Source organism: Xenopus tropicalis, chromosome 8 (assembly GCF_000004195.4).
Source record: "Xenopus tropicalis strain Nigerian chromosome 8, UCB_Xtro_10.0, whole genome shotgun sequence".
NCBI lineage: Eukaryota > Metazoa > Chordata > Amphibia > Anura > Pipidae > Xenopus > Xenopus tropicalis.
The window spans coordinates 66,596,395-66,608,495 of NC_030684.2; the positions used below are offsets into that span (position 1 = coordinate 66,596,395).

At 37.7% G+C, this 12,101-nt stretch overlaps 1 protein-coding gene across 2 annotated transcripts in view; it reads left to right on the forward strand.

Moving 5' to 3' along the window:
* pls3 (plastin 3) overlaps positions 1 to 11,890 on the forward strand; it is a 56,813-nt gene extending 44,923 nt beyond the window's left edge. The window contains 8 exon segments of one of the 2 annotated variants that reach the window (NM_001030528.1): positions 1,987 to 2,082; positions 2,860 to 3,055; positions 4,827 to 4,905; positions 5,039 to 5,153; positions 5,342 to 5,475; positions 8,125 to 8,248; positions 8,683 to 8,810; positions 9,854 to 11,887. In NM_001030528.1, the coding sequence (NP_001025699.1) occupies positions 1,987 to 2,082; positions 2,860 to 3,055; positions 4,827 to 4,905; positions 5,039 to 5,153; positions 5,342 to 5,475; positions 8,125 to 8,248; positions 8,683 to 8,810; positions 9,854 to 9,986 (1,005 nt within the window). In that variant the 3' untranslated portion in view covers positions 9,987 to 11,887. 2 annotated transcript variants of the gene reach the window in all.
* The last annotated feature ends 211 nt before the right edge of the window (positions 11,891 to 12,101 follow it).

Sequence of the window (12,101 nt, forward strand, 5' to 3'; positions counted from 1 at the left end):
TAGATTTCCTTCTCCTCCTGTAATCCACTCGGCCCCTCCCTCAGGAATGTGCTTTGGCTGTTGGCTTATGGGCATGCTCAGTTGTTCTAAGCTCAGATTACTAAACACGCCCTCCAGTCTAGCAGCCAGTGAAAAGATGGCATTGCTGGTTCCCACTGAAACTCTGCTCTAACTGTCGGCTTCAATTTTTTCTCCAAACCTCCTCTCCTGAGCTCAGCAGAAGCAGAACTTTTATCAAAGACAGTCCTGCCTGTGTGAGCAATGTATACTTGATGAAATGTACACTGAATAAGGGTCTGTGTGTGTATGCTGTTGCACATTTCAATGTATCAGATTATGTATCAGAGGAAAAATGGCCACCAGGTGAAAGCTGCTATTTGCTTTAGGAAAATATGATGGTGCTGGCAAGCGGAGTGGATATATGCAGTACAAATGATGCCATTTGGGTGGAGGAGATGTGCCCAACTGATATACATTGTAGCCAAATGTAGGCTTTACATGTCCTTCAAAGCCTGTTACATATGAAAGATCTTGCTGTTTTCACACATATTTAGCACAACTGCAATGTGTTTATAGAAGGAATTTGAAAAATATAGTGTGCTTATATTCTTGTGTGCAACCTAAATAGAGGACCAAGGTAGTTGTACCATTAGATATGTTATATGATTTTTAATAGTGCACCAATTGCATAAATAAGTATGTATTTTAATTTGTAGACATAATGGTTTTATTTACTGTACCCACAATGCCAATGCATTTGTATATATAACATTCTGGTGTGGCACTCACTGCTAATGTTTCCACTTAAATCCTGCTCTGCAAGATTTTTTGTTTTTGTGGCAGTTTCCGAAGTTCCCAAGCCACAAAACAAACACACACAGCAAAGCTGGCAAACTCTGCATTCCATATTGCTTATGCACTACGGCCTCATCTGTTGGTGGAAATTGTTCTCTAACAAATAGAAAATCCACAGCTTGCTCTTACTCTTGCACTATCCACAATGAGTTGCTCCCTTTGATGGCACTACATTTATATCTTGCATGCTCCTTCTCTTATCTACTGTGTCAGTAAGGAATATTGGCAAGCAGACATTTGGTGTTAATGGATCTAATTAATGATTTCTGTTTTCTCTCTAACGCACTCAACGGGATCCCTGTTTCTTTCCTTTCTGCTTCCCATTCTTCTTCAGCTTACAGACTTTGGTCAGTCTGTCAAGGTATATCATTGCCTTTCCCCATCTGGAAGAAATACTGTGGGATTCAGGAGTTTTCACTTTACTGTTTATTGAGTGTGAAATGCCCTTATCAAATTGTCAGCATCCGCACAACAGTGTAGGAAGCAGATGAAACGGCCCATAGTTCATCTTCCCCATATGTGGGAAATGGAAAGTGTAAAGTCTGTGTTAAGGGACGGGGGGTTAAATTAGGTTTATCTTCAGGTCTTTTATTTTAATGCAATACTCTGCTTACTGATGTTAATGAGAGTGCATGTATTCTAAAGCTATTGCCACACAGGGCTCATTCTCGGGCCTGCAGACAAACGCAAGCCAAGAATTAGCCCCTTAGCTCACATCAGCTCTCTCAGGTGCTTGCACCCAGAGCCACTCAGTCTGCACAAATGCAGACACAAATGGAGCAGATTCAGTGCCAAAACGCAAGCCAAAGTGCTGCAATTCACTCCTTGTGCCTGCACCCAGGTTCCAGTAGCAGGTACCTGAGTAGGCTGATGCAATTGTAGGGGCTGATTCTCAACCTGCGCTTATTCAATAAAAATCAGCCCTGCCATTATGCTAACAGTCTTTTCAAGCTGAGCAGCAGGTCCGCCTGCAGTAGAGGCATAGAATGAGATACGGCTGTGTTAACTTTTTTTGTAATATTCTTCAAATTTTGTAATGTTATTTATATTTAGAGTTCAGTATTTGTTTATTTACCTTTACTTTGGTTATCTTATGGAATTAAATCCGCTTTTTCAATCCATCCCTTTTAGGACTCAAGAGCATACTTCCATCTTCTCAATCAGATTGCACCCAAAGGACAGAAAGAGGGAGAAGAGAGAATTGACATTAATATGTCTGGTTTCAGTGTAAGTATCTTGTTGAACTGACTTGCATGTACCCTCATGGCAAAGAAATGTAATATAAGGTCTTTTAGCTGTTTATCATTTACATGATAAACATTTTGTTTCAGAACAATCTTTAAACTGTTTTGCTGTTATATGTGTGGAGGTTAAAACATGTAGCAAAAGAAACACCCTTGTTTGTTTGCCTCTACAGCCAGACTCCATTAACAAAACTGTGTGCACATAATACATTGCATGCTTTTTGCCTGGAGGTGAGGGCAAAGGGAACTTTCCATTACTCATACTGTGTTCCCATTATTCCTGTTATATTACATGCGCCATGTAGATTATAATGGAGATCCTTTATTAATACGCTTGTGTAAAAATCTTGGAAATAACGCCTTCAGAAAGTCTGCTATTGTCCACATAAGGCCTCATTTATTTAAAATGAAATAGAACTTGCAGACTTGTGCTTAGACTGTATGCCATTGCAATATAAGTGAGTCAGATGTTTTACACTGAAACAGGAAACAAATGTATAACATATAATTATGTGTCCAGCTGTGCTACAATGCAGCCCTGTGTTATGGCACAGTATAGGAGCATGGAGTCATTTAGTCAGCCCCGCTGTTTGATACATTTAAGTTTCAGGAACAGATATGCTTTTTTTGCTGATAGTTTCCGATATTGCAGAAACATTTCTTATAGACATAGTCTGCTCACAGCCTAGTAAAGTAACACATTTCCGGGAAGTCCTCCAATTTTGCACACTAATATACAATGTTGTGTTTGTTCCAACAGGAAAAGGATGATCTGAAGAGAGCAGAGTACATGCTACAGCAGGCAGACAGGCTGGGTTGCAGGCAGTTTGTCACGCCTGCTGATGTTGTCAGTGGAAACCCTAAACTAAACTTGGCTTTTGTTGCTAACCTGTTCAACAAGTACCCAGCACTTACTAAACCAGTAAACCAGGACATTGATTGGACACTGCTAGAAGGTGACTTTTCTGTCTTGAACTTTTCATTACGTTTAATAAAGAAGTTGAGTGTATTTGTGTATATATGGAATGAAGCTGGAGTTGCAGTGTAATTGACTCCCAACTATGCAGTGTTTATCCCAATGCAGCTGTAGCTGTTAAATGGATATATAAGCCTGTTTTATAAACCGTTTTGGCTGTGTACAAAAATGTCTATTTAATGAGAGAGCAATACTTTAAACTCTTAAGCTCTTGAAAGTTGAAAATGTGGAGTTTCATACACAAAAAAAAGTTATTGGGTCACAGGTTGGACCCCCATTTAATTTGTTACTGAAAGCCTGAGAAGCATCTACAACCATATATAAAAGACATAATAACAGATCCCTTTTAAGTTTTTAACCTTCATGCATTGAAGGTGGCAAATCTAGAATGAACATATTAGAATTTATTTTAATCTCTTTTATTCTTTTTAACTTAAATGTTAAAAGTACACTGCATACAGCAGTGGTATAGATCATTCGGGTAGTGGATGTGTGATCTGGGCAAAGGGCTTGTTAAGACTAAAGGAATTCTGACCACTGCTGGCAGTAAACCATGCTGGTTAAAACTCTCCACTCCAACAGAGATTAATGGCACATTCCGTGTTTGTGGCAGAGCTTGTGACAGGTGAATCACCAATCAGAATTAATAAAGCAGTTTCTGAATATTAGTGTGCAAGTTACCAGCAGGTTAGCAGCAAGCAGAGTTTACCCATGCATCACAAACGGACACAGTGACCACTGCATGGATGTTTTTCCACTTTAAAGACAAATCTCTGGCTTTTGTTATTTCTTAAACTCCGCTCTAAAACTGAATCTACTCCATTTTTTGTTCTTGCAAGGTTGATAATTACATTTCCAGTATACAATCCCTATCCGTAGCCGTTTTTTGTGATAGTCTGCGCACTGGTAATATTATTATTGGCCCTGCTTAGCTCAAAAAAATAACAAAAACCATAGATTTTTTTCTTGGTGTAGTTGTAATGTTTAGCAATGTCGTTTTTTTGGGTTTTTTTTACCTCTTTTATCAGTTACTTGCTGTTTTATATGTAAAGATGTATGTTCAGTGTATACACCCATTTATGTCCAGTCGTGCAGAATATGTTGGCACTTTTTAAATGCATGTTAATAACAGTAATAATTGGAAAAAAAAAATAATGTTAAGCACAAGCCTTGTTTATGATATCATGTTGAACAATAATATTGCCTCTTTAAAGAAACGGCCCTAATGCTCCCTGCCCCCACCCTCCTTTTTTTTTTTTTAATTCTTCAGGATTCTTTTTTTCTTTTCCTCTGCTTATGTTTCAAGCTGGTTATTGTCACAAAAACAATCCTAATGCCACGTTTTTATGTATCTTGGGGGAAATATATGATTGTGAATCTGTTGTTATACAGTGGTTCTGCCTTTTGCTCTTGTTTCTGTGGGAAACCTGAACAAGCTCCAAGAGTTCAGAAATAGATTATATGCTACAGTAGTGAATGTGTTAAGGGTTTATGTAATATCAATTTCCAGCTGTCTGGCAACTACAGTAAATCATTTTGAATTACCTATAGATGTGTTATGTAAACCCTAGAGCTTGTTTATGAAAGGTTGGCTTGTGCCATCTTCTGGGCTTTAGCTGTATTGCAAGCAATGAGTTTGCAGCAGGGAGCTGGTTTCTGAACACTAAAGAAATACAAATGTTAGTTTCTGTTTTCAGAAATACAAATGTTAGTTTCTATGTTTTCAATTTGTGGCTTTCATGCTGTTTCAGGAGAAACACGGGAAGAAAGAACATTCCGGAACTGGATGAATTCCTTGGGAGTGAACCCACATGTGAACCACCTGTATAAGTATGTATGATGGCAAAGTTACAGACATTTTTTAGCTGATACTAAATACTGTAGTTATCTGTGCATGCCTCAGTGGATTTCTAGGGAAACAATGGTTGTGCTGTTACTTATGGGTTATTATCCTCTCTTTCAGTGACCTACAAGATGCACTTGTCATATTACAATTGTATGACAAGATCAAAGTCCCAGTTGACTGGAATAAAGTGAACAAGCCTCCATACCCTAAACTTGGGGCAAACATGAAAAAGGTAAAAAAAAAAAAAAAACACGTAAACCTTATTCAGAGCTATGTACTGTGGGTTTTATAGTTAAAGTTAACCCACTTTATCTCCCACTTTCAAAAGCTGACCCTTTATCAAAAGATTGACCCTTAATCTGACCCTTCAACCAAGGTACGAAGCCACAGTCAGTAGGTCCTCTTCCATTTGTATTCTAGCTTGAGAACTGCAACTATGCTGTTGAACTGGGCAAATATCCTGCTAAATTCTCCTTGGTTGGTATTGGTGGACAAGATCTGAATGATGGAAACCCAACACTGACATTGGCACTGGTCTGGCAGGTGATGAGAAGGTAAGAAAATAGAAGCTGTATTCTGAAATGTTATTGTTATAAATATGATTATATAGCAAAAGTAGTGCCCTTTGGGCAATTGTGGATTTTGTTTGTCAGTGTTTTTATATAAATGAATGTTGGAGTAACTGATTTAAATAAACAAACTGAGACTGTTGAGTGTGGTACTTGTTTGTTGCTCTGTACACATTTTACCTGCACCCAGGCATGCTGTGTTTTTGTTTGGGGAGTGCTTCCCAATGCTCTCAATACACACACTTACATACAGTATATATAGTGCCCTCCATAATGTTTGCGACAAAGGCACATTTTTCTTTGATTTACCCTTCTGCTTTTCAGTGTTAAATTTTAAATCAAGTAATTTAGAAGACTTAGTGAACACATATACAGAGACTACACTGCAAGATGCAAACCACTAATTAACAACAAAAATGGGCAGATTACAGTTTGCAAAAAAGTACTTGTGTGAGTGTGATGGACAGAAGAGGCCACGATTAACCTGTATCAGAGTGATGGCAGGAGGAAATTGTGGAGACCAAAAGGAACTGCCCAAAATCCAACGCAGCTCATCTGTTGAACATGGTGGTGGCAGGGGTGTTATGGGTTGGGCATGTATGGCTGCCAGTGTGTACTGATTGGCACACTTATCTTTATTGATGGTGTAACTGCTGATGGCAAGTTCAAACGCATCCAAACTCATTAAATAGCGCTGCATCCTGTAACCTAGATAATGATCCCAAACATACCGCTAAGGCAAAACAGGAGTTTCTCAAAGCTAAACAATGGAAAATTCTTGAATGGCCAAGCGAGTCACCTGATTTAAATCCTGTTGAGGAGAAAACTTAGTGGGACAAACCTGCATAACAAGCAGGAGTTAATGGTGGGTGCAGAAGAGGCTTGGCAGAGCTTCACCAGAGAAAATACCCAGCACCAGCACAGCTCTATGAATAACAGACTTAAAGGAACAGTAACACCAAAAAATGAAAGTGTTTAAAAGTAATTACAATATAATGTACTGTTGCCCTGCATTGCTACAACTGGTGTGTTTGCCTCAGAAAGACTACTATAGTTTATATAAGTAAGCTGCTGTGTAGCCATGGGGGCAGCCATTCAAAGGAGAAAAGGCACAGGTTACTTAGCAGATAACAGATAAACCCCCATTATATGGGGCTTATCTACTATTTATCGGCTATGTAACCTGTGCCTTTTCTCCTTTTTTCCAGCTTGAATGGCTGCCCCCATGACTACACAGCAGCTTATTTATATAGTAGCTTTTCTGTAGCAAAAACACCAGTTTTTTGCAGAGCAACAATGCATTATATTTTAATTACTTTAAAACACTTTAATTTTTTGATGTTACTGTTCCTTTAAAGCAGCCGTTGCATGCAAGGGATATGCAACAAAGTACTAAACATGCTTTAATACACCTACCATTACTTTGTTCCAAACATTATTGTGCCCTGAAATGATTTCAAATTTCGGCTACCACTGCAGCCTTTCTCAAAGACAATGTGAACAAAGTGAATACACACTAATAAACACAATTTGGCGTGAAAATGGTGACGTCATAGTGTGGGAGAATACACAATATACATTACATAGTGAAATAAGTGAACAATCTAAACAAAACTGCAGTAACAACGAATAACAGTAAAAAGCAAATCAAGTAGAAAGGAAGCTGACCCGGTTTGACATGTGCCACTTGCGATTTTACTACTTGCGAGTAGATGAACTCCAGTTGGGGGTGAGTTACAGTTCAACCTTAATGTGCACCGAGTGACTTTTTTTTCCTTTTTTTTTTTTCTTTTTTTCTTCTCTTATCTATTCGCTTCCTTTCTACTTGATTTGCTTTTTACTGTAATTCGTTGTTACTACAGTTTTGTTTAGATTGTTCACTTATTTCACTATGTAATGTATATTGTGTATTCTCCCACACTATGACGTCACCATTTTCGCGCCAAATTGTGTTTATTAGTGTGTATTCACTTTGTGTATTCACTTTGTTCACATTGTCTTTGAGAAAGGCTGCAGTGGTAGCCGAAACGTTAGACACAACTCTGAATAAACCTCTTTGTATTTTCATAAGTCCTGTGAGTGCGGTGCCAGTTAGTTTCTGTTACTTTACTCCGTTTTTGTACTGCACCCAGGCATCTTTGATCTTTGTTTGTCGAGAGTGCCTGTCTGTCAGTATATTTTTTATATATATATATATATATATATATATATATATATATATATATATATATATATATACGGACAGCACAAACATTGTATGCAAAAGTGTATATTATATAAAAAATAGTTACATCATTATCTTACTGTACACAAAAATGCAATGCTTGGAGCCTTGCCTGGCTCTTTCTCAAGCCACGTGAAAAGTTTTGCAAGAAATAGTGTGAACTATTTTAGCATGTAATTTACACTTTTGCATATAATGTGTGTACTGTCCATTTTTGAAGGAGCCTGTTAAACATAATGTGTGAGTTTTATATGTTTGTGTATTATCTGTCTTGCTGTCTATCTGTGTAGATTAACTGTAACCATCAACAGGTTCTGGTACTTTTCCATTGCTGCTAGTTTTCATTAGTTATGCACTTCATTGTGCTAATACTTTGTGCCGATTCATTTGAGCATGGCTTTCATGTACAGGTACACATTGAATGTCTTGGAGTGTCTCGGGGAAGGACAGAAAGTTAATGATGAAATCATTGTAAATTGGGTGAACAGAACCCTTGCTGATGCTGGGAAAAAAACCTCAATCCAGAATTTTAAGGTAATTGCTGTTTCTGCTTAATCACACTCTCCCTACATTTATTATAAGTATCATTCCCCATTTCTTCATGTTTATTAAGGGATCTATTTGAGAACAGACCTATTTCTCATTTAATGTTGCTGGGGTACATCAGACTTAAACATTTGGCTGCTTTCTTGTGGATAGTAGATAGTGATACTTAACTGGGCAACCCACATTTATAAAGCAATTCAGCAAAAAGGCAAAATTGTGCTTTTTTCCCAGGCCCAGTATTTTTGTACCTATTGAGATGTACAATATCCATTGCAGGTAAAAGAAGGTATTCATTCAGTGAAACTCTTGCTATGAATACATATTTGGCTCTAAATGTCACATGACCTGATCTTTCTCTCACTAACACTACCACATGTAAATAATTAAGAGCTCCGTTATCTAATATAGCTTTCTATATTCAGGACAAAACGATCTGCACAAGCTTTGCCGTAGTGGATCTGATCGATGCCATCCAGCCAGGCTGCATTAATTATGAACTAGTAAAGAGTGATGACGGTCTTACTGATGAAGATAAACACGAGAATGCCAAGTAAGTTTGTAGCATTGCTCTCTTTGTGGGGATGCAGGTTCCCCAGTAGCAATTTCATTGCATGATGATGAGTAAGCTTCAGGCAGGTGTTTAGTACAGAGCTCCAGCAGACTGTGCATAGGAATCATGTGCTAGATGCAGAGAACATAACCTTGACTCAGGCAACAAAAAGAGGCCAGTTACCAGGGGCAGCAAAAAGCCACCTCTGGTAACTTTAAAAGCTGAATCTCTTAAAAATGAAAATTCAGCACTACTAGTGCAGAGAGTGCTGTTACAGTAGAGGTCCCCCTTGCCCCACTCCGATGCTGAAGAGGTCAGAGTGTTGGGGTGCAGTATTGGGGCTACTGCAAAAGAACCTTTGTGTAGTAAGCATAGGCAAAATTAGTTAAACGCATCCTAAACCAGGTTAGAATATGCCATCAGATTGTACCAAGTACCAGATTGGCATGTTAATGCATTCCTCTGCCAAGGGACCCACCATCCTAATGAGTTTCCAGGTGTTTGTGGCCAAATCAGGTAAGGATCTGCTTGTATGATCATCTTGTCGTATAACCATCTCATGTAAATAAACAAAACTATGTAGATATAAATGTATTTTATTATTACACATGTTAAAAAAAAAAAAAAAAAGTTGAAAGAAAACCATGATCGTCTATCTCTGTATCCTCATCCTTCATAAGCTTACATAGTAATGCAACCCCCCCCATCCTTATCAAGTATGAAGTGATGAATTCTGGGACATGATGTCCCTGTGCTTTTTATAGAGGGACTTTAAGTCCAAGAATCCATCACTTCACAATGAAAGTAAGGGTGGGGTTGCATTGTTTGGTGTATCTAAGGGATGTTGCCAATTTGCTTATTATGGTTTTCTTTCAAACTGTAGAAACAGGAATATTTGTGTAGAAAAAAAATGCCTTATATTTATTTTAATAGAACCATGTGCTGGTTCTTGCATGTCTTCCCAGTTTGCTAAAGGAACCAATGAGCACCATTTGTATATGATTGCCCTATTACTTATGTGTCTTTAAATCTTTTCCCACTAGATATGCAATATCAATGGCTCGAAGGATTGGTACCAGAATATATGCACTCCCAGAGGACCTTGTGGAAGTAAAACCCAAGATGGTCATGACCGTCTTTGCCTGCCTGATGGGCCGTGGGATGAAAAAAGTGTAATTGTGTCATGAAGACAGCGTGTGGTATGCCAGGGTTGAACCCTTGCACAATTTGGCAGTTTACACTTGGTTTAGGAACTGCCAAAAGTGGCAAGACTTTCAGTATCAGTTCTCAGGAAGAAGCGCTAAATGCCACAAGTGCTTTCTTTCCCAGATCACCTTCAAGTTCACACCAAAATGCATTCATGCTTGGACTTTTGTCTTTGGTTTGTTTTTTTTTTTATTTTTTTTCAGTTTTAAACCCTTTACTACCCGATCCTACATCAGTGGATTGCAGTGCAGTCATATGTTAGGATTGTTAGTAGTGAAGGATTTTATATATACAATGCTTACCCCATAGTACCAAAGGGTGGTAGAATTTATGACGTATCTCTATAGTCTTATATTTTCAACACTAAAATATGCACAGTGTCTTATGTTTGTTACGTCTTTGTGCTGGGGAAAACACAAGCAGAGGGATTTTATTCTTCTTAAAGTGCATCTTATCTCATTGGTAATTTTCTTCTCTGTGAATTATTGCTAGTGCTTACCCTGTCAGTGATTTGCAAGTATAATATTCAGGTTGCCAAATGGATAGAAGTGGGCATATCCTGGCATCCATTTTGCTCTCTTCTCATGACTGACAATATATACAAAATATGATTAGTCTTTTTGCTCTGATCACAACACATTCCTTATTCTAAAAACTGTACATTTGAGTGTGCACAGAAAATATTTATGTTGGCATCATTTTAGAACTGTATAAATATAATGCAGCAATATAACGGTTGCACCAATTATTTAGTAACTATGGAAGGGTCAGTATTTGTTAAGAAAACAACACAAACCCTTGGAAGACCAAAACAATAGGAAATAGCTGCAAAATACCTTTATATTAACTTTTAGTATGATGTAGAGAGTGATATTCTGAGACAATTTGCAATTGGTCTTCAATTTTTATTTGTGGTTTTTGAATTATTTAGCTTTTTATTCATTAACTCTCCAGTGTAAAATGTAAGCAGCTCTTTGGTTGCTATGTTCCAAGTTACCCAAGCAACCAGTCAGTAGATTGAAAGAGAGCCAGGAATATGAATAGGAGAGGCCTGAATAGAAAACTAAGTAGTAAAAAGTAACAATAGAACTGTGTAGCCTCACGGAGCAATAGGTTTTTGGCTGTCTAGATCTGTGACCCCATTTGAAAGCTGGAAAGACGCAGAAGGCAAATCATTTTAAAACTAGAAAAAATAAGTAAGGAAGACCAATTTAAAAAAAGTTTTTTAGAATAGGCAATTCTACTGATTACCCCTTTGTTTTTCTGCCAGTTGTCAGCAAAGCTAAAGTTCTGTGTAAACTAACTTTCCTATATTTCCTGAAAAAAGCTGGCTGTCCGAGACCAATCTGGCTGATATATATAGCCCAATCTCTCTTCATTTCCATTCCTCTAATCAATAATGGTCCAAGCATTGCTACTATTTATCAGCAATAAGTATTTTTGTACTCTCGCCTTCTGTTTCGTATTCAGAATGAATGCATTTTTGTCTGTATCTTGTTTCAAAGCATAACCATAGAAAATATTTTCTTCCCTTTTTGTATAAGGCCCGCATGAACATTATTGTTTTGGTTTTTTTTTTTTGTAACAATTTTTATTTAAAGTTATATTAGTTATAAATAACATTCCTGTTTTATCTGGAAATGCTGGTTTCATACATGCCACAGAGCGAAAACTGCACATGGCAGGAAGTTTCATATCTCTGCAAAACAAATACAAAAAAGAAAAGCGCCAAAGATTGATTTAAACCTCTATATAAACAGGTATTACTATTTTGGCTTTGGCAGGCTGTTTGCTAGTTTTTAAAGACCTTGCTGCTATTTTAAGCTGTTTCAAGTATGGTGGTATACACCTCTAATAAAACATCAATCTCTGCATGTTCTCTTCTGTGTGCCTTTCTTTTCCTCATTAAACTTGGGAGATAGCAGATTCTATCTATTCTTCCAAACTGTACCTTGAAAGGGGTGCTACCATAACTTCATTGTAAAACTAACCAAGAACCTTTTCAATGCATCTGTTAGCCATGCAATGTGTCCTACCTTTAAGTGCATATTTATGAAGGTGTGGCCAGTTAAAGGCCATGGTACA